The sequence below is a fragment of the Panicum virgatum genome, chromosome 2K (genome assembly GCF_016808335.1).
Source record: "Panicum virgatum strain AP13 chromosome 2K, P.virgatum_v5, whole genome shotgun sequence".
Taxonomy (NCBI): domain Eukaryota; kingdom Viridiplantae; phylum Streptophyta; class Magnoliopsida; order Poales; family Poaceae; genus Panicum; species Panicum virgatum.
Genome location: NC_053137.1, coordinates 13,574,118 through 13,595,656, shown reverse-complemented (window position 1 = coordinate 13,595,656; position 21,539 = coordinate 13,574,118). Strand labels below are relative to the sequence as shown.

Below are 21,539 nucleotides of genomic sequence, written 5' to 3'. Positions count from 1 at the left end.
CCTACTAGCACACGGCAAAGGTGGTGCTTTGCCGTGTGCCAACGAAGGCACACGGCAAAGGTGGTGCTTTGTCGTGTGTAATATGGTCGACACACGGCAAACTTTTGCACAAAACTTCAATTCTACCATTCCTAACATTTTTTTTCTACACATACACTATTATAGCTGTTCCGTGTCAAGTTTTCGTATTTTACTCTATCCGTTTAGTATATTTAGTCATTTTATTTCGTTAAACAAATTTTTTACCGATAAGGCAAATTTGAACTGTAAGTGTTTCGAATAGTGAAATAAAATAAATTAAAAAATAATATTTATGTTAGTGAGTTCATTTTGAGTTTGTTTCAAGGAAATAGTAAGCAATTTTGAATATCTTAGTCAGGAACCGTGAACGGTTCTAATCATTTTAAAATTATAGAAAAAGCAAATGAAGTATGAAAATTATAATTTTTGTCATGATATATTGATTTCAAACGTGGATGTTGTGGTAAAAATTTGAGAAGGTTTCGCACAAATTGTCATGCAGGCTGCTTACAAACTGAAGAATCTCCGGAGAAGATCAGTAGAGTTGAGAATGAGTCCTTCACATTTCTAGTTGAATTTATACTATAATTTATATTATACATCAATTTTTTTTGTATGTGCACCAGATAACCAGAATTGTTCTATCCCAAATTTGAGTTAATTTTTTGTAAATTTTAAATTTTTTTAAACAAAACCGTATAAAGTAATATACGTTGAAATTGAGTTATATACGTTCAATTGACTTCGGATGTAAATAAGTTACATACCAAAGTTGTAGAGATCGACAAGAATTTAAACTTTGGAGTTATAAAATTTTCTATTTGAAATTGTTTTGTCCTTTAAAATATCATTATAATCTTTCCAATTTCCAATTTGAAATTTTAAAATGTTCAAATTACTTCGGATGTAAATAAGTTATATATGAAAGTTGTAGTGCTCAATGAGATCTAAAATGTTCTAGTTTACAATTTTTTATTTGAGCTTATTTGACTGTATTAAAATGCATTGGAAGATAGTTAAAGAAACATACATGCCATGTCATCAATCCAAAGCATAGAAATAGAGCTCTCCTATTGGTCCAAAGAATATGAGCCGGATCCCCTCTCTCTCTCAAATCAAACTGCCAGCCTCATCTCTCTCTCTCATTTTTTCTCACCGTCTCTCTCCTTCACTCTTTTGGGTGCGAGCCAGTGGCCAAGGGCCAAGCTGAGCAGCGGGTGCGGAGCGAGCAGCCGGGCTGCGCAGCGGCAGCAGTACACAGGCCGGGGGCTCGGCGGCGTTTCGGACGCGGGGCCGGCGACTGCGTGCAAGCTGGGGTCTGGGCGGCGGCGGTTGGCGCAGCAGTGGCTGCGCACCGACCGGGGCCGGGCTGCACGGCGGCGGCAGTGTATCGGACGGGACCAGGCGGCGCGGCGGGCCCGGAGCTGCCGGCGGCGCACAAGCCGGGGTCCGGGCGGCGGCAGCGCGTCGGACGACGCAGCGGCACGGCGGGCGCGGAGCTGATGGCGGTTCGCAGATCGGGGACCGGGCGGCGCAACGGTGGCTGCGCGGGCGGCGACGCGGCCAGGGTGCGTGCTTCGGCGCCGGCAGCGGCGCGGTGACCGTGGGCCATGAGGGATTTTTTTTATTTTTCCAAAAATAATTTACCGAGTGTTAGAATAGGCACGCGGCAAAAACCCTCTCTTTGCCGTGTGCCGCCCCTAGGGCACACGGCGAAGTGCCCGTCAACTCTGTTACCGTGGAGGACGGCGTCAAGTAAGTTTAATTTGCCGTGTGCCCGATAAACGGCACACAGCAAAGATGGGGTTTGCCGTCAGCTTGCTCGCCGTCGGGGCTTGGCCGTGGGCGGCCGACGGCGAAAATTTCGCCGTGTGCATTTTGGGCTTTTGCCGTGTGTCCTTGGCACACGGCAAACATCTAGATTCCGGTAGTGGGTGTTTCTCGCCGGGACCATTTCAAAGACAAGTGTGAAAACATCCATGGAGTAAAAGCAGATCGTGAAGCCAAACAAGCAAAAGTATTGAAAGAATCGACCCAGACTCCAGTAGTCGGCTTGGTTCTAGTAGCTACTGCGACATTCGGTGCACCATTTGCTATGCCAGGTGGTTAGACAAGATGATCACCCTTATGGAGGCACACCAACTCTTGTTGTGGGAGTGATGCGTTTAATGGATTCATGCTATGCAAAAAATATCAGCAAGTATCAAAATAGTGGATACATGCTATGCAAAAGTTAAAGCTTTACGAATCAGATTTAACAGAGTAGTACATTAAATACATCAATGGAAACTTGAAACATATGGCTCACGTTAAGCAATCATTAAGGAAAAAAAACTCTACGGCAACCAATAGATACCTTGCCTACAATCAGAATCAATATGCTGCTTCCCACTACAATATTTTACAAATAAAATTAGTCTTTCTGAAAGGTGCCAAAAAAAGGTAGCAGCACTGTGCGTCCGTGCCAATCTCATGATGGCGCCAGCATGGCGGCATGGCCCGATTTGGGCACAATCTAGGGGTAGCAGCAGCGGGAGAGTAACAGAAGCACCTCGCCTAGGATCACCAGATCTTGGTGCAGCTGGGGTGGGGGAGGGAAGGGGCAATAGCGAAACAGCAATAGCGTACGAGGCTACGAGCAGACGATCGACAGCGGTGGAGGTAGCGCAACAGCTACTTGGGGATGGGCAAAGCAAAGCAAATGGTGTGTGGGGAAAGGATAAAGAAGGAGGTTGAACCGATACGGAAGGTAGAAAAATGAGAAAAATAAGGAGAAAAAAGAAAAAGGAGAAGACAAAAATTATTGATTAGTCCATAAGTACATTCATTACTATGTAATTTCATACAAAATCTGTACAATGAGTCATATAGCTAGAGGCACATTGGATATTTGACATCTTCTATGTATTTGTGAAAAAAAATAGGTTCCAGCCCAATTAGGGAAGCCGTTCTACCAAATATTTTTTTAAAAAAATAGTTGCAGCTCCATCAGAGAAGCCGCTTCATCATAGGAGCCATAGTCGGAGCCACTTAAGCCACAGTTAGAACTCCCTATGTCGATAGCCTAAGATACACAACAAATAACTCCAACAGCCGTTGCCCCTCTTCGCTCAGAAAAAAAGCAAGCTGTGAAGCACAATCTAAACTGAGCAACTAAGTGAACTAAATAGCGAACTTCTCCATTAGGTGCCTTAGATATGAAATATACTAATCGATTTCAAATGTGTGGAGCAAGATAATGGAAGAGGAAGAAATGGATAGAAATAGCTCAAGAAAATGGAAGTTAAAGAAAAAAGTTAAAAATAGCATAAAAGACATGTCTGGAACTATCCATTGCCAAGATGACAAAACACTGAAGTGGGCCAATTTATGCAGTCCGGTGGGCTAAAAACAATTAAAAAATATATAGTAACGAAAGTGGGGAAAAACCTATAGGTTTAGCGAAATAACATCAAAACATATACATATATATTTTGATCGGAGTCAGCAGGGAGGCCCTAAACTATTTCTAAATATAACTTTTAATTAATCCATAACATTTTTAATTCGCCCCCACAATGAATTAGATCGAGATCGGCCGGATGTTACTCAAGTGCTCTAACAACTAGGATTGACTTTCTTTTGCTAAATATTATTCAAAATATTGCACAAATCAAAGTTCAACATCTAAGTTACAAGTTGTTGGCACATCACTAACACATACATATATACATATTTAATACCTACATATAAAAACTTTGTAAATAGATAAACATGTATTCAAGTCGATCCCATCTTACGATTAATCATCAAACTTAAATATTACGTGCTACAATATGGGTCCATATTCAAGGTGACCCAATATTAAATTGAATCAACATATTTAGATTCTTCAAGTTAAAATATTAAAAATATGAAAATGTGATGTATAATAAAGACAATTTAAAAATCGATGATTTAATACGAACTCATAGGAAGTTGCAAGTAGTATATATTCAACGATAGGTAGGCTAAATAAAATACCAAATACGCTATTCTATTAAGATAAAAAAATCTAAAAATATAAATAAAAAACTAGCTGTCCGTGCTATTAGCGCGGGCCACCTTGCTAGTATTCTTGAGAATCAAAGAGACCTCTGATCGTTTTGGTCATACAAATGGTGCCATGCATGCTGATCACTTCATTAGTCCATATATGCTTTTTTTTGAGAGAGAGAGAGTGTGTCCATATATGCAGCTTGAGACCACAAGTCCATCAGTCGCAGATCTCCACCCGGCAGAGCGAGATGCCTCATCCTCCAGCTGGTGCTGCTGCTCGATCTTCGCCACGGTAACCACATGCAACCGCAGAAACGTCTTCGAGAGCCCACGGGGGCGACCAGAGTCCTTTTGCTTTCAAAGAGATCTCCAACCACTCCGGTGTGCTGGCCTCCAGGAACCAGAGCATCAGCTACTGCAGCTGGGCGGGAGTCACCACCTGCGGCAAGAGGCACTGGCGGAGGGTGGTCGCTCTAAACCTAAGTTCCCAAAGTCTCACCGGCACCATCTTCCCTGCCATCGGCAACCTCACCTTCCTGCGCTCACTCAACGTGAGCATCAACACTACAGCCTGGGACGACAGTCCTTGCCTGTTGCCTCCTTGGAGCCCAGCGTATACACTAGCAGGCACGGAACGGCCCGTAAACAATAGACAGCGTCTCCGTACTTCTTTTTTTTCATCTGCCGCTGGGTTTGCGTCAGGTGTGAGCCAGTACAGGACAGCAGGCTGCCTGCCGAGTGCAGTCTGTTGTGGGTACTGTAGTATTTTTTTTCTCTGTTTCTTTTGTTGCTTCGGTCATACTTAAAGCTGGTGATCCCCATTTTTTTCTTTTTTTAGAAACACAGTACAAACGCAGATGCTCACAAACCAATAGAAAATATGAGTAAATGTTGAGCTATAGTATGTATTATTTCAACAATTCAAAATACTCTATTCAACATTACTTTAAATCTAGTTCAATATTTCAAAGAAGCTGATTCAGCATTTTATTTCGTAGTGTTGAAATAGCATATCTAGTTAAAACTAAAAAATAAAATTAAAAAGTAATAATCATGTCGGATCTCAATTTGTGAGAAAAAATCCAAGAAAGACGATGGTTGAATCAGAATTGAAAATGAATGAGCCATTAGAGAGAGAGATATAAGTTCAAAATTTGGAAATAAAATCTTGCACAGACCAATAAGTTCCTACCACATATGCTCGTATCCGTTTGTTTTAGATCAACCGTGAGCCTCTGAAAGCAATGAACTTGACCAATTTAACAGGCCTGCAGGCCGGCCCATCTTAGCCCAGCCACTCGACTCCCCGTTTCCCTGCGTTAGTCGCTTCTCCGCCGCCGTTGCGGACTTTCTTTTTGGCGCGATTTGTTGCTGTTTTGGCGCCGCTTCTCTTTTTGACGCAAGCACGAGCGCAGTCACGCGACAGCGATCGACGGATCCTGCAGCCGCTCGGTCTAAGTGCAGAGTAGAAGCCCATGCGATGGTGATCGACGTCTCCTGGTGCTGATCAGTCTCATCCAGGTTCCAAAAATCTCAGTTCTTACATTCTCTCTTTCGTATTTTGGTGCTGCTAGGTCTAATTTGATTGTGCTGAAAGATGGATTAGATACATTCTGCATCAAAACAGAATCAACATGTTCAATATGAGAGCTTGAAGGAAATACCAACGCTTGCATCAAAACAAAATATACATTTTTTCCATCCGAATAGATGTTCAGTTCACCTTCACCACCAAATCAAATATGTATTTGAACAGCATAAATAACATCATGGACATCATTATTTGTTTATTGTAGGGAGGTTTTGCTTCCTAGTGTATTACCTCAAGTTGGTACGGAATTTGGTACTGTAGATAAGGCTTGGATGTTTTGGATTACTTATGGGGGATAAAAAAGGCTTTGAGGTGAGAAAAAGGTACACAAACAAAAGAAAGTCAGATGGAAAGATTAATTCCTGCAGATATGTTTGTGCAAATGAGGATCACAGAGGTTGCCAGATAAAAGGGATCATCTAACAAAGTGTCCAAGAGCTGAAACTAGAACCAACTGTGCAGCATGGGACTTGTAATGGATAAGGACAAGGGAAATTACAAAGTGAATGACCTGGTTTTGGAACATAATCACACCCTTCAGTTGCCACAAACTTCACACTTGATGGTGTCTCAAAGCAAAATTTCAAAGTTGCAAAGTTTAGAAATTGAGATGGCTGACGATGCAGGATCGAATTGGGCCCAAAGCTGCACATGAGTTGGCTTGCATCCAAGTTGGTGGCTCAGTTAATCTCAATTACACTCTTCAAGACCACAAGAATTATTTACGAGGCAAACGGCAGCGAGAGATGGCATATGGCCAAGCAGAAAGCATGCTTATGTATTTTCAAGAAAAAATAGCTGAGAACCCATCATTCTAATATGCATTGCAAATGGACCGAGTGAACAAATTGCAAACATATTCTGAGTAGATGCTAAAATGCTCACTGACTATGCATATTTTGGCGCTGTTATCAGTTTCGATACTACTTTATTTTGGTACAAATAAGGAGAGTAGGCCTTTTGGCGTGTTTGTTGGGTTCAATCATTTCAGGGAAATTTGTAGTTTTTTGTGCTATTCTCATGTATGATGAGACATTTGAGTCCTTCAAGTGGGTATTTGATACCTTCCTGAGAGCACATAATGGCAAGCAACCTAAAACAATCTATACTGATCAAGATTATGCAATGGGAAAACCTGTTAAGGAAGTCTTTTCAGAAGCATGGCATGGTCTGTGACCTGATGAATATCAAAATACTATCAACACAATATGTATTGAAGCGATGGACATGAGAAGCATGTAAACTATACAGGACAACCAATGCAGAAATATAATAGAGAATCCAAGACTAGATAGCATGCTTTGCTACAAAGATATGACTCGCAAATTCATCAATTTGGCACATCGAGCTGCCAGCCATCCTGGATGCACCTTGTTAGTAAACAACACACTTGACAAGCTTAGCAAGCAAGTCGAAGAATATCTCAATGGTTTTACTAGTTCTGAAGTTTCTATTAGTATTCCCACAAATGTTACTCCTCACACTGATGTGGTGAGTACAGCAAAACTGAAGGAAAAAGAGGTGGAAACAAAAACCTCCAAACGCAAGAGAACCTGGCTTGACAAGAAACGCAAAGTAAAGAAGGGAAGTAAGAGAAAGGAAAAAAGATTCAAAGGTATGTAACAACGAAAAATATATTTAATTCTTTGATTGTATTTGGTGTAAAAAAAGTTCAATTCTATTTGATTTTCTTTTCTCTCAAGGAACAAGAAACTTTGATAAAGAAGGAGGCAAGAAAAAGAAAAAGGTTTCCAAGGTAGGTAACAACGAAAGACATATTTGGTTCACTCCAAAAAAAAGTTCAATTTTATTTGATTATTTGATTCTATTTCATCTATGGAACAAAAAATATACAAGTTGCATTCCATGATAGTGTAGCAGCAGCACCAAATATTTCCCCTAGCTCTTCTTTGCCCAAGGAAGGGGTGTCTGAACCATACATGGCCATCAATAGCTTCCAGCCGGCCCCTGTACACCCTGCCGAACCTTCCCTCGCCCACCAGATTGGACTCACGGAACCCGCCCGTAGCCGTGGACAGCTGCGCCAGCGTGAACCTGCAGGTAGGGGTGGTAAAGGGTCTAATATTTTGAACTAGAAAATCAAAGAGTCGGGCTCTAATCTTATACAATTTTGAATTAAAAATTTGAAAAGACGTATTGGACTGTGAAGAGACCAATAGGACCATGGCACATTACCACCCTACCTGTGTGGTGGTGGTGGTGGTGCCGGCGCCACTGACGCCGCTGCAGCGCATGTAGATGAAGCTCTCGGTCTAGGCGGAGTAGCAGGAGTGGAGGGAGTGCCTGCGAGAGGAGAAATCGGTGAAGGACTGGCGAGGATGGCAGTCTCAACGGCTGCGCAGGAGTGACGGCGGCGGAGTCATGCGGACGAGCGACGGCGGCGCGACTCGCTGGGGAATCAGGGAAGCGACTGACGCAGGGAAACGGGGAGTCGAGTGGCTGGGCTAAGATGGGCCGGCCTGCAGGCCTGTTAAATTGGTCAAGTTCATTGCTTTCAGAGGCTCACGGTTGATCTAAAACGAACGGACCCGATGATGGACTGCAGACTACAGTCGAGGAGGCCATCCGTTCATCTCCCCTCCACAAAGCTGGGTCCACTAATTTTCTATCTATATCTCAGGGCACTGGGAAAACGGAGCCGTCAGTCCGTCCGTTGCTTGATTCTATCATTTTCTCTTCCTGCTAAATGCTCGTAAAAAAACGCTCGTCAGCTCAGTGCCACACAAATCAAGGAACTCAACTTATGAAACGGTCTATATCACCCCTAAATTTTTCAAAACCGGTCAAATTACACCCTAAATCAGTTTCAAAAAATCATAGTAAATCACAAAAAATCATAAAATAAAAAATTCAATTTTGGTGGACTCCAAATAAGTAGATCTACACAGTGAATATATAATATGGTATATTTTAATACATTTTTTACAGCTATGAAGAAAAGTATGGATCTAAAGCTACAGCAAAAAAACATACTAAATCATACTATATTATATGTTCACTGTGTAGATCTACTCATTTGGAGTCTAACACAATTGGATTTTCCATTTAATAATTTTTTTGTAATGTACAATGATTTTTTAAAACTGCTTTAAGAGATAATTTGACCGGTTTTAAAAATTTCATGGGGTGATATAGAGCGTTTTATAGATTGGGGGTTATGTAGTCCACCCCCACATGGGGAGGTGATACAGACTTTTTTCACAAATCAAAGAGCTCAATTTAGCTGTGGGTAGCTTAACCTCTGCGGAACTTCACACTCGGCAACAATAAGATTGATTTGGGTAGCAGCAAGGTAAATCTCGGTGGCGGTAGCTGGATTTTATGGCTGGAATTTCAATTCCAGTGGATTTTGATTTGGGTGGCCAGAACCTCAATTTCTGTTGCGAGATTTCGATTCGGGTGGTCATAACCCTGATTCATTATGTAGGATCTCGATTTGGGTAGTGAGGAGTTCGATTGAGTTCGATTTTATATGTTCCTCATTGGCTGCATCGACCTTCGAGTCAAGGTCCCATGATGGAACATCGAGCTAGGATGTGTCGATCCCTGGGTTTGAGTCAAGACAACATTTTTGTTCCATCACAAATTTAGGCTGGTTAGTTGTCTCGTGCTTTTCCTTTTTTTTTCAGAAATATGCACTTCCAATGGATTAAGTAGTTTGTAAGAAGAAACAAAATTGGATTTTTCATATCCGTACACCAAACTAAAAAAAAGAGAGAGAGACCTTCAATGACAAGACCGCAAGGGTGCGATGGGGCGACAGGAGCGCGTTGGAAGAAGGAAGTGGAGCAGGAAATGGTCCGGCCAGAATGGGAGAATTGGGAAGACACTTTTTGAACCAGTAAAATTTAAGCATTAAAATCCTCTAAAAAACCCTAAGAAGGCCTAATAGTCATTATTCAGGATAAGTGTGAACAATGGACAAGATTTGCACTACTAACCCTTCTTTTGACTGGAAAGTTAGCCTGCACCGATCGGTAATGCAATGGCACTAAGAATAAGTCCAATAAGCTTGGCTTATTGTCAAGCATAAACATTGAAAAAACCTGACATGTCTTGTTGTGTCGTCAACCTGACATGTCCTATTTTATCTGCTCTTAGGTCTTAAGTCAATCAATCCCTTTCCACTGATTCACCTTTTGACTGATTGCACCCTTAATGTATGAATAAAACTCCAAGTACATGGATGCATATTCTATATGTATCAGGCAAGGAAACCGGTCTCTGTGCTGACTCAAAGCCATCAGCAACCATGCTGCTGCTCCTCCTGCTATTGCTCACCACCGCAGCAACCACCAACTGTGCAGCTGCTTCCTCATCTTCCACTGGTCATGGCAGCGATGTGGGAGCTCTTCTCTCGTTCAAGGAAAAGATCTCCCACCACTCTGGCGTGCTGGACTCCTGGAACCAGAGCACCAGCTACTGCAGCTGGGAGGGAGTCACCTGTGGCACGAGACACCGGTGGAGGGTGGCAGCTCTGAACCTCAATTCCCAGGGACTCACCGGCACCATCTCCCCAGCCATCGGCAACCTCACCTTCCTGCGCTCACTCAATCTGAGCAGCAACACCCTTCAAGGTGTGATCCCTCCCAGCATCGGCTCCCTAATGCGCCTCCGGCGTATCGACCTGAGTGAAAACATGCTCACCGGTGTCATTCCAAGCAACATTAGCCGCTGTATCAGCCTCCAAGTGATGGCCATTGGTAGCAATAAGGGGTGCAGGGAAGCATCCCAACTGAGGTCGGCAATATGCCATTATGCCGTCGCTAGCTAAACTAGTGCTGTACAACAACAGCATCACCGGAACCATCCCGTCGTCTCTGGGGAACCTTTCTGGGTTGACTATGTTGTCCTTGTCATACAACTATCTTGAGGGATCAATCCCTACAGTCATTGGGAACAATCCATATCTCAGTTTCCTTCAGCTCTCCATTAATAATCTCTCAGGTTTGCTTCCTCCTTCCATGTACAACCTATCATCTGTTTACTACTTTTATGTGGCTGGCAACAAGCTTCATGGACGTCTACCATCTGACCTGGGGAAAAGCTTTCCGAGCATCCAACGGATTGGGATTGGACAGAACCGATTTACTGGAGCTCTTCCACAGATAATAACCAATTTCTCCAGGCTCCAGAGGCTTTATGCCGGATTCAATAGTTTTACTGGAATTGTTCCTTCCGGATTGGGCAGATTGCAAAATCTTGAAGTGTTTGTTCTTGATTACAACATGTTCCAGGCAAACAAAAAGGAAGAGTGGGAATTTATTGCTTCTTTGACGAATTGTAGCAGATTAGAGATGTTGAGCATTGGAGGGAATAGGTTTGCAGGGAAACTACCAAGTTCGTTGGCTAATCTAACCACCAACCTTCAGTGGCTCCGGACTCCCAGCAATTACATATCTGGTGTTATCCCATCTGAGATTGGAAATCTGGCAAATCTTATCAACCTTGATTTTAGTGAAAACATACTCACTGGGACAATTCCTGAAGGCATAGGGGAGGCTACACAATTGACCCAGCTATATCTGTATTCGAACAACTTCTTAGGACATATGCCATCCTCCATCGGGAACCTCACTGGTCTATCTGAACTTGACGCACATGGCAACAGACTGGAGGGATCAATTCCACCAAGCATTGGAAATTTGAGCAAACTTTCAGCCTTAGATCTATCAAGTAACAATACCAAACGAAATTATGGATCATCACTCACAATACTGCTTGGTCTATCTTACAACTTACTGGACGGACCACTTCCTTTAGAAGTTGGTAATTTGGTAAATCTCAGACAACTATCCATTTCAGGAAACAAATTGTTGGGTGAAATGCCTAATACTATTGGCAACTGTAGAGTCATGGAAATACTGTTAATGGATGAAAATTCATTCAAGGGAAGCATACCTGACTATACTGAATTTGACGGACAACAAACTGAATGGCAGCATCCCTGGCAACCTAGCCAGCATTACCAACTTGCCGGAGTTGTACCTTGCCCACAATAATTTGTCAGGATCAATCCCAGAATTATTAGGTAATTCAACATCGCTGCTCCGCCTTGATCTATCCTTCAACAATTTGCAAGGTGAAGTACCAAAAGAAGGGGCTTTCAAAAATATAACTAGAATATCAATTATTGGGAACGATGCATTATGCGGTGGAATACCACAACTCCATCTGCAAAAATGCCCAAGAAAGAATAAGAAAGGCACGATGAAGTCTCTTATAATAGCAATCTCAACAGCAGGAGCTCTCCTGCTTATACTTTCAGGGCTTGTTTGGGCTAGATTTCTTTACTGAAAGTTCAAGACGCCACTGAAGAAAGAAATATCACCTCAATTCGCAGAGATAGAGCTTCCAATAGTTCCATACAATGATATAGTGAAAGGAACAGATGGATTTTCAGAAGCAAATTTGCTTGGAAAGGGGCGATATGGTACAGTATACAGGGGCACTCTAACTCTAGATAAGCAAGCCACTGTCGTCGCTGTTAAGGTGTTTAACGTCCACCAATCAGGGTCCTACAAAAGCTTCCAGGCTGAATGTGAGGCACTAAGAAGAGTGAAGCACCGATGCCTTGTAAAGATCATTACATGTTGTTCTAGCATCAATCACCAGGGTCAAGATTTCAGAGCATTAGTCTTCGAGTTCATGGCTAATGGCAGCTTAGTTAGATGGATTCATTCAAATTATGGAGCACTGAGCTTGCCACAGAGGTTAGATATTGCAGTAGACATTGTGGATGCTTTGGACTATCTTCACAACAGTTGCCAGCCACCAGTCGTACATTGCGATCTCAAGCCGAGTAACATTCTTCTCAATCAGGACATGAGAGCTCATGTTGGGGATTTCGGCATTGCTAGAGTTCTAGATGAATCAACAAGCAAAACTCAAATGATTTACAATAGCTCCATAGGAATAAGAGGCACCATCGGATACATTGCTCCAGGTATGCTCCCATGTGTTTCAAAAGTAGCATGTAATCAGATCTATGAGCATGAAGCATCTTTTTAGTTTTGTACATACCTTATATGCTCCATATTGTTTCATTCTATTACAGAATATGGTGAAGGGCTTGCAGTATCAACTTATGGTGATGTGTACAGTTTTGGTGTTATTTTGATTGAGATGTTTATAGGAAGGAGCCCGACAGATGATATGTTCAGAGATGGGATGAGCCTGCATTATTTTGCTAAGGCATCTCTTCCTGACAAGGTTATGGAGATAGCAGATTCCAATATATGGCTGCATGATGGGGTAAACACCAAAAATGATAAAAGGCATATGAAAACAATTGAAGAATGTTTGTATTCAGTCATCCATCTCGGTGTCCTATGCTCAAGGCAATTGCCCACAGAGCGGCTGTCAATAAGCGATGCTGCTGCAGAGATGCATGCTATCAGAGATTCATACATCACTGCTTGACCGTGAAGTGATTTTGGTTCATATTAACAACCATTTGCTTATACCTACTATAATATTGCTCTAAATTTATTCTTAGAGTAGACATATTTTGTTTCTTTTATTTGAGAGTGTGTTGTAGACTTTATTCTTAATATTCGTGATAGAAATCTTGCTGTTCCTAAGGTTATATATTACAGCAGTAACATATGTTGATTGTCTTAAGTCTAGCTCAGTTAGTTGATGATGCGGATGTACGCCCCGACCACCCAAGTTCAAGTCCTCGTTTAGACGAATTTGAGTAAGCCACCTAGTTCCCCCTAGGTCGGTCTGGTTTTTTTTATCAGTTTCTTTCCTTGATCATGTCCTTGAGTAAAGCACAACATATAACTGTGACAGACAAATCTCAGTGTCCCCAGAGTATAGTTTAAAATTCATGAATTCCATCTATCCTAGGTTCAGAGCATTTCATTCCTATGCATTAGCGATCCACTCTTATTCAACATGTGATCCTAATTCAGCAAATAGATGTCCTCTTAGTAAGTGAAACCAGCAAAAGTTGGTTCCCAGCTATTATAGACAGAACACAGAAGATACATGCTGGAACAAATTTGTTTGAGCAACATAATTAGTTTCTTGTTCCACCACTTACCAAATCTTTCCAGCAACGTGTGATATTAGCTTCTTCTGCTCCTTCAGATCAAACATGACCTAAAGTTGTGTCACATACACAAATCATGCTAGCATGTCACATGCTTTCTTGTTGTATCCCTTCCATCCATCAAAGCAGCATCACGAATATACCCCTTGATTGCACCATCAGGCATCATGTCAGTAATTATCACATCACCTGTCAGCTCCAGCTGCATATGCAGGCAGCGCAACAATGTCAAGGTGATTATGAATTTACCCTTTAATGGCAAAGCAAAGAACCATACATTTCAGGAGTACCGCTTATGTGTGTGTGCTTGGCGTTTGTTCACATATCATCCGATCTTTAATGAGCCTCAAGGTCGAATCTGGGTTATCACTGCAATATTATGGTCGAGCTCCAGGTACCAATTAATTAATAATGAAGCAAACAGAAGAGACATTTGGTAATTCGGCAATAAACATGTCGCGTTACCTCAGAAATCAGATAACGCGTGGCATCCATGGCAGGCTGGCAGATCCCGGGGTCCTCAGCCCCGGCCCGCACCCGCCGAGAGTGAAGAGGCGACGGAGGTCGCCGATCTGATGGCCCCGACATGGACCACAAGCTACTGCCGGATGCCCGTATCGAAACGGGGCTGGAAATTAGAACGAAGCGAGAAATTGACCTCTCGCCACTCCGCCCAGGAGAGGAAGTGAGGGAGTCCGTAGTGGAAAATGTGAACGCGCCTGGAAGGGGAAGGCGACGGCGTTTAGGGCGACGAAACCGGGGCGGCGGCGCCGGCGCAGGGGGGAGGAGGAGCCTGCGGTACACAAACGCAACGCCGGCAGAGAGCGATGCGGTGGGAGCGCAATGGTAACTCGATTTAACGAACTTTCAAAAGGAAAATGGAAAAGTTTGGTTTATACTTTCAAACTTCTCAAAAATCCTATTTTTAATCTTCAACCACGAAATCGAATAACGGAGTCCATCCATCTATTGAAACTAGACAAATTTAGCCCCTTAGCTGGTTCTTTTCTATTTGTGAGAATAAAAAGTATTCAAATTTAAACTAAAATATTTATAAGTAATTCATTTTAAGTCAAAAAATAAAAAGTGGGTTTAAATTTTTTTCTAAAAATATAACCTATCTATTAGTACAATACTTGTCAGTTATTCAGATTCATTTTTTTATATTTATAATATTTGATTGCTTGTAATTATGTTATTATTTTTTAATAACTAAGCTTCAATTAGAGCAATGTAGATATGTTACATTTTTACAAAATTTGTGGTACTAATTTCATATTTTTATGATTTAAAATGAATTAGTTTTTATATTTAGATCTAATTAGAATTTTCTAATTTAAAAAAATACAAAAGTACCTTAGAAACCACCAAAGGGTAAAATTTGTCTAGTTTTAATAGTTGGTTGGCTTCCGTTATCCAATTTTTTAGCCTACACAAGTCCAAGTTCACCTTCCAGCTAAGCATATCAGGTTGTGTACCCAAATAGTATGTTATATATACAATACAGTGATGAAAGTTGCAACTATGTATTGCTCTTTTAGTTTACATTATTCCTTACTACAGTTGAGAATTTTGATTCCTAGGGCAAAAGCCTCCATCTCCTTCCAAAAGTTTAGACATATTATGTCTGTATTCATTACACACAAGTTTCAATTATGAGGTATGAATACGTGATTTGTGCTGTTTCAGCAGCCTATTAATATTTACTGCATCAATCTACTAGATTAAATCTTGAGCACCAGATCGATTATGCAATTGAACCATAATCAATCTAAAATTCTCTGACATAGGCAAGAGATGAGTAAACTTGATGAAATTAAAAAAAAATGCAAACTATCTTATTTTCTTGTTCTTCATAACATTACAAAACTCGTCTGTCAGACACTCTCCACAAAGTAGTATAGCTTATCAACAAAAGAATGCATATCAACACAAGTAACTTTCTGATAAACAATATCCCCTTGGTCCGTACTAGCCGTAAATAGCGCCACCTCCTTATAACTTAACAGACAATTGGTGGCTGTGGCATTTTTAACAGGCAATTGGTGGCTGTGGCATTGTCATATTCTCAAAAACACGACTCGTGGTATTTCTCTGTTTCTACAACCTTCCACGTTCCTAGCAGTTGATGCCACATGTTTGAGTATCTGGGCCAGTGACACGGGTGGTGAACGGATCGATGCGAACCCACAGCAAGGAGAAGATAGAAGCAAGAAGAATCGCCCAGACGACCACAATGGTTGGGGTGCGGTTTTGCCTGCCCATGAGACCCTTCAGGAATGGGTACAAGTGAACGATCACCCAGAAGGCGAAGAAGAGCTTGCCAAAGAGCGGCCCCCATGATTGGTAACCGCTGTTGATAGCGTAGGAGGTACCAGCAACAACACCGACCAGGTTGATGATCAAGATGGTTGTTGGTGGGATGAGAAGAGTTGTCCACTTGAACATGTAGAGCTCCGCGAAGTCACCATCTTCATCAGAGGCCTTTGATGTGACAGTAAAGTTGGTGTCGATACCAGCAAGCACCTTGAGAAGACCCTGGAATACGGCGAAAAGATGGGCAGAGATACCTCCAATAACCCAGAATTGTTCATTCCTCCACCACTCATCAATGCCAACACCACTCCACCTCATCTCGAGGATACCAGTGGCAAAAATTGAAAGAAAGAGAGAGATGAACCAAATACTAGTCATGTTGCTAATCTGCATTCCAAAATAGATTCAGTCAGCATTTTGTTCCATGCTCCTTGTAATAAAGATTTTTTTTATGTAACCGATGCTTACCGATGGCATGATGAACTTCCCAGTGAGCAGACAGATGGCAGGCAGAACACAGTATATGAGAAGTGGGATAGACGTGAGTGGATAAATGGTGGTGTTGATGTAAGCAAATCTCTCCAAGAACTTCAGGCGTCCTCCATAGCCATACCATAAGGGGCAATGCCGGCTGAAAAGAATTTCCACAGAACCAAGAGCCCACCGGAGCACTTGGTTCAGACGGTCTGAAAGATTGATGGGAGCAGATCCCTTGAAAGCTGGCCGCTTAGGCATGCAGTAAATTGACCGCCAGCCTCGTGCATGCATCTTGAATCCAGTAAGAATATCTTCTGTCACAGAACCATAGATCCACCCAATCTGCAATTTGAAACAGACTTGTTACCGTTAACAAAGAAAATAGTCTTAGGTGCTAACTTCTACACATGGTTATCAAATTGCAATGACATTAGAAGAAAATGTGTGCTGTGAACTAAGGGTTCACATTCTTGTGCTCAGGGTTGCACATTACTTCAGTTGCCTGTTACTTGTATACCCCCCCCCCCCCCCCCCAAAAAAAAAAAATGTTTCCATAAGAAAAATGAAAACACTGTTGATGTGAGGATTGTTAGTTTACCTCAGTTCCCCATTCAGTCTTATCCTCATAGCCACAACTTATGACATGAATAGCTTCTTTCAGAAGAGATTCTGGAGTTGCAGACTGAGGAACACCACCATATTCCATCAGTGTGGAGGCAACAAAAGCTGCAGATTGGCCAAATCTCTTCTCCAAGCTCATTTGAGACATAAGAAGTGATTTCTCATCATCAAATCCAGCACCTGCAATATCAAATAAATGCCAACATGCATACATATTTAAAAAAAACCAAAAATATACAAGAAAAAACAGCATGCAACAAAAAGGTGCACATTTGAGAAATTAAAAAATAGTCTTAGCCATCGATATCTGAAAACATAAAGGTGTACCTTCAACTCCCTCCTCTATATCTTCAAGATTGAATACTGGCACGGAACTGTCCACATGCTTCTGTGACTTTTTCTTGTCTGAGCCCTTCTTGGATTTGCTTGCCTTCTTCCTGCCACCACATAGTGATGACAAGAAACCACCCTTCTTCTTTTGCTTAATTGGGGGCTCATAACCATATAGAGCTGTTCTGTTGAAAACACAACCAGTTCCCACATAAACTGGTCCTTGAATGCCATCAAGACCCCTCAAGTTAATCTGTGGGAAACCAAAACGACCAAGAAATTTAGTTAGAAACTTTAAAACTTGTGCACGCAATAGTCTAGATATTGATGGAGAATACTACTACACTATTGAGGCTTACATCGAAAAACACGGTGTTCCTGTTGGCATATCGATCGTTCCTATCAATACCATCGAACCTTTGTGGAAACTGAACATAGCAGACACTCCTTCCTAGGTTAGGATCCATAAGGAAGCACATAGCTTCCCTGAGAGCCTTGCTGTTGTTGATGTAGTGATCACAGTCAAGATTCAACATGTATTGTCCATTGGTAAGCACAGCTGACACACGAACCTATGGAATAGAGAGAGCTGCCATCAGAACCAACATATGGAATTGAAGTTGATAATTTTGAACTTTGTAATATATAACTACTTACAAGAGCATTCATGGCACCAGCTTTCTTGTGATGTTGGAATCCAGGACGCTTCTCACGAGAAACATAGACCAAACGGGGAAGCTCATTGCCCTCAGTATCAAGGCCACCACTGTGACCAAGGAAAACCTGAGTATGATAAAAAAGAGTTAGCAAAGAAAATTCATTTCAAGAGAAAAATAAAGGAAAAACACAGATGTTATCAGGCACATCAGCAGTCAGTTGAGTAACAGATGTTTAATTCTGTATTAGAAATATGCTAACCTGAATCATTCCGGGATGGTCCCTGGTATTGTTTCCTGGCCATGGTGTGCCATCTTGCATGATCCATCCTTCCTCAGGAACTTTCTGTGCCTTAGCAACAAGGCCATTTATCCTAACTTTAAATTCTTCATATTCTCTCTGCAACGAATTTTCGGTTAACAGGTGCTAGTATTGGATTGCAACATAGAAATCAATATCTAGGTGTTCACAAAGAATACAAACCTTCATGGCACGGCGGTCTTTAACAAATGAAGGGTGGACTTTGTCCTTCAAGTAATCAATTTTCTGGCTGAAGTACCATTCAGGAGCTCTAGGCTCAATGTTGTACTTCTTAACAAACGGTACCCATTTTCTAGCAAATTCTGAAGTCTCAGCTAGTGCATCAAATGTCAGCATTGCAGCTCCATCGTCAGATACATAGCAAGAGACCTTATCGACAGGGTAATCCACAGCAAGAATTGATAGAACAGTATTGGCAGTGACAAGAGGCGGCTCCTTCAGTGGGTCGACTGTACTGACAAAGATGTCAACAGCAGCCAACTGAGATGGCTCACCTTCACGGTCATACCTGTTAGATGAAATGGAGCCCAAACATTAGTGATATGAACAAATTTAGTTTGTGTTTAGACATACACCAGAACTGTGAAAGAGATCACCTTAATGCCAATCTATCAAGGTAAGTCTCACGGTTGATTGGAAACCACTTTGGGAACTGATCTAATATCCAGGAAAGAGCAAACCAAATCTCACATATAACAGATAGAAGCCATAACGGGTATGCATTGCGCACAGGATTTGTGATACGATAGTGCAGGAAGATGCTTAGAACAACCAATCGCAGCACAATGACCATTCTGTAAGGATTGATCCTGGAGGAAGGAATTGGCACTTTTCTGGATAGAGGCTGTCGAGTTTCATCGTTCCTGCAATTCAGATGGCACAAAATTAGTGTTCAAAGATATATCGAAGAAAACATAGCAAGAAATGGTTGGATAATTTGTTCTCTAGACATTTTCCTGAGACGACACATTACAATATTTACCCATCATTACAATGCTTTAAGCATGATAGGTTTTTGAATTTATGTAGATTTAACAAACTTTTGAGATATAGTACTCCCCATTCTGAGCCAAGGTCCATTCAGTTTGATTGTGTATCCATCTTGACGAAAAGAACAAGTTATGTGACCTTCCATAAATTCTAAACAGGTCCATACTTTTTGGAACATAAAGGCAAGCCCCCAAATTATTGCACTAATGTACAGAGTGAAAATAACTCAATTTTTTTATATACCCCTTTTTTGTATGTAACTCCATACTAATTATGAAACACAATTTAGTACCAAACATATGATCCTGTAAAACATGAATGTGCTATGGATAGTGTTGGGACTCACAGTAAGGCATCTTCCATGTTGTAATCAGTAGATGCATCAATGTCACCAACACCCCGACCCTCGGAGGGAGCAATGCTGGTGCCATTAGTCATGGGAATTGTTCCTTTATCCTGCTTCATTTTCCAGCCATCAACTCTCTCTTTCCAGGCAACATTCCCAATGCTACCAGAGAACTCCCGTGACGGATTTGCTGGCAAGGAGCAATAAACAATCATCAGATCTTGACATTAGACATCTGCTACAAACTGAAACATAAGACTGAAGAGACCATAGTGAGAAATAAACATACGTGAATGATTCACATAGGGAAACGGAGCGCGCTTGCCAATGTTCCCAGTAGGGGACATCATATGATGATCAGGGGAAGCTCCAGGAATTTCTCCCGAGATCTGCAAGTCAAAATAAAGAAAGTAAGGACTAGCACATATACAATTTTGAGCACAATGTGTCAAAAATCGTGGAACCAACCTGGCTGTTTGTGACCGACGGGATGTATCCTCGAGGGATCTCACCACTGTCATACTTGGAGAGCCCGATCTCGCCACTGTCATACTTGGGGCGGCCAACATCCCCGCTGCCCCCAGCATTCATGCGCCAGCTGCGCATTCTGTCAGCAATCTTCTGCTTCTGGTCATCATTGCCAGATGCAGGGTAGTTGAAGTCACTTGCGTCATCGGTATCATCGCCTTCCTCCCCACGGATCGCTGGGCTACCTGAAGGATTCATTCAAAGTTCAGCACAGGCTTAACAAAATGCACCTATCAAACTTGCGATTCTTGACCAAAAATCTGGAATGTCACATCATATGCTACTCCCGTAGCAATTTTTTTCCTCCCTAACTACAATCCAACAGAATTCACACAAAGACAAGACTGGGCCTTGCTACAAGCTAAAATAGGATCCAGTGATAGCGACAGAGCCAGATTGCCCACCCTGACGAAAAGCGCCATGAGATCCACCAGAACTAAAAACAACCCCCATTTTTGTTCTTCTTGATCAAAGATCCAAACTTTCCGAGCTGAGTTGCTCCGGAATTGGGATCAGGTGAAGCTGGACGAAACAAATGGGAGTGGAGAAGAAGAGGCTGTAAAAATTTACCCTTGTGGCGCTTGTACTTGGTCTTGCACTGCGGGCACGCCTGTGTGCCGTCCTTGCGCTCGTACTCGTAGCAGGGGCGGCAGACGGGGAAGCCGCAGACGTAGCAGGCGGCGAAGACGTCCCCCTCAGCGGTGGTGCCCACGCCGTCGCCGCAGATCTGGCACACCTGCCCGCCGCCGCGCCTCCCCGACTTCTGCACACAGGCAAGAACACAGCAGGCCAAAAGATTCAGTCTTCCTCTCCCAAGATCCACCTCCCCGCCGGCGCACGGAATGCAGCCGGGATCGATCCCCCGTTCCACTCACCACGGCCTCCGCGTCGCCCTCCATGGCGCGCGAGCTCGGCTCGCCAAGAACCGACGAGCTACTACTCCCGAGATCCGAGCAGGTGCTGGCACGGATCAGCACCGCATCTCCCGCTGCAAGAGAGCGCGTGCTGCTACTAGTAGCGGTAGTGGGCGGGGGCCGGGCTTAACTACGCGAGGCAGGCAACGAGAGGGGAGGGGGGAGGACAGGGCACCGCACCGATGGCGGAAGCCGCGGCAACGTGAGTTGGTTCCGCTGTCGCTGTCGCCGCGGGGTATTAAGAATCGACGGGGGATTATTGTAACGGCGGGGCGATTTTGATTAGAGTTAACTGCGTGCGTTCGGTGAGCTCGGGCGCTTGGGATTTGG

The 21,539-nt window shown here is 42.6% G+C and overlaps 2 protein-coding genes and 1 long non-coding RNA gene across 3 annotated transcripts; 1 reads left to right on the top strand and 2 right to left on the bottom strand.

Annotated features, from left to right (window-relative positions):
* Window positions 1-9,902: 9,902 nt before the first annotated feature.
* LOC120695120 (receptor kinase-like protein Xa21) lies at window positions 9,903-13,072 on the top strand. The gene is made up of 3 exons (XM_039978429.1): window positions 9,903-10,340; window positions 11,951-12,596; window positions 12,708-13,072. The coding sequence occupies exons 1-3, from the start codon at window positions 9,903-9,905 to the stop codon at window positions 13,070-13,072; spliced, it is 1,449 nt and encodes a 482-aa protein (XP_039834363.1).
* A 512-nt stretch (window positions 13,073-13,584) lies between these two features.
* On the bottom strand, window positions 13,585-14,629 carry LOC120667745. Its single transcript, XR_005672212.1, has 3 exons — window positions 14,175-14,629; window positions 13,987-14,078; window positions 13,585-13,911 (listed from the first exon to the last, which is right to left on the bottom strand). It is a non-coding gene; the product is annotated as an uncharacterized LOC120667745 (long non-coding RNA).
* An 878-nt stretch (window positions 14,630-15,507) lies between these two features.
* LOC120667728 (probable cellulose synthase A catalytic subunit 8 [UDP-forming]) lies at window positions 15,508-21,194 on the bottom strand. The gene is made up of 14 exons (XM_039947747.1): window positions 21,171-21,194; window positions 20,866-21,058; window positions 20,236-20,480; window positions 20,057-20,156; window positions 19,768-19,957; window positions 19,028-19,294; window positions 18,594-18,939; window positions 18,372-18,509; window positions 18,111-18,236; window positions 17,813-18,025; window positions 17,451-17,706; window positions 17,101-17,303; window positions 16,494-16,844; window positions 15,508-16,412 (listed from the first exon to the last, which is right to left on the bottom strand). The coding sequence occupies exons 1-14, from the start codon at window positions 21,192-21,194 to the stop codon at window positions 15,828-15,830; spliced, it is 3,237 nt and encodes a 1,078-aa protein (XP_039803681.1). The 3' UTR covers window positions 15,508-15,827.
* Window positions 21,195-21,539: the final 345 nt, after the last annotated feature.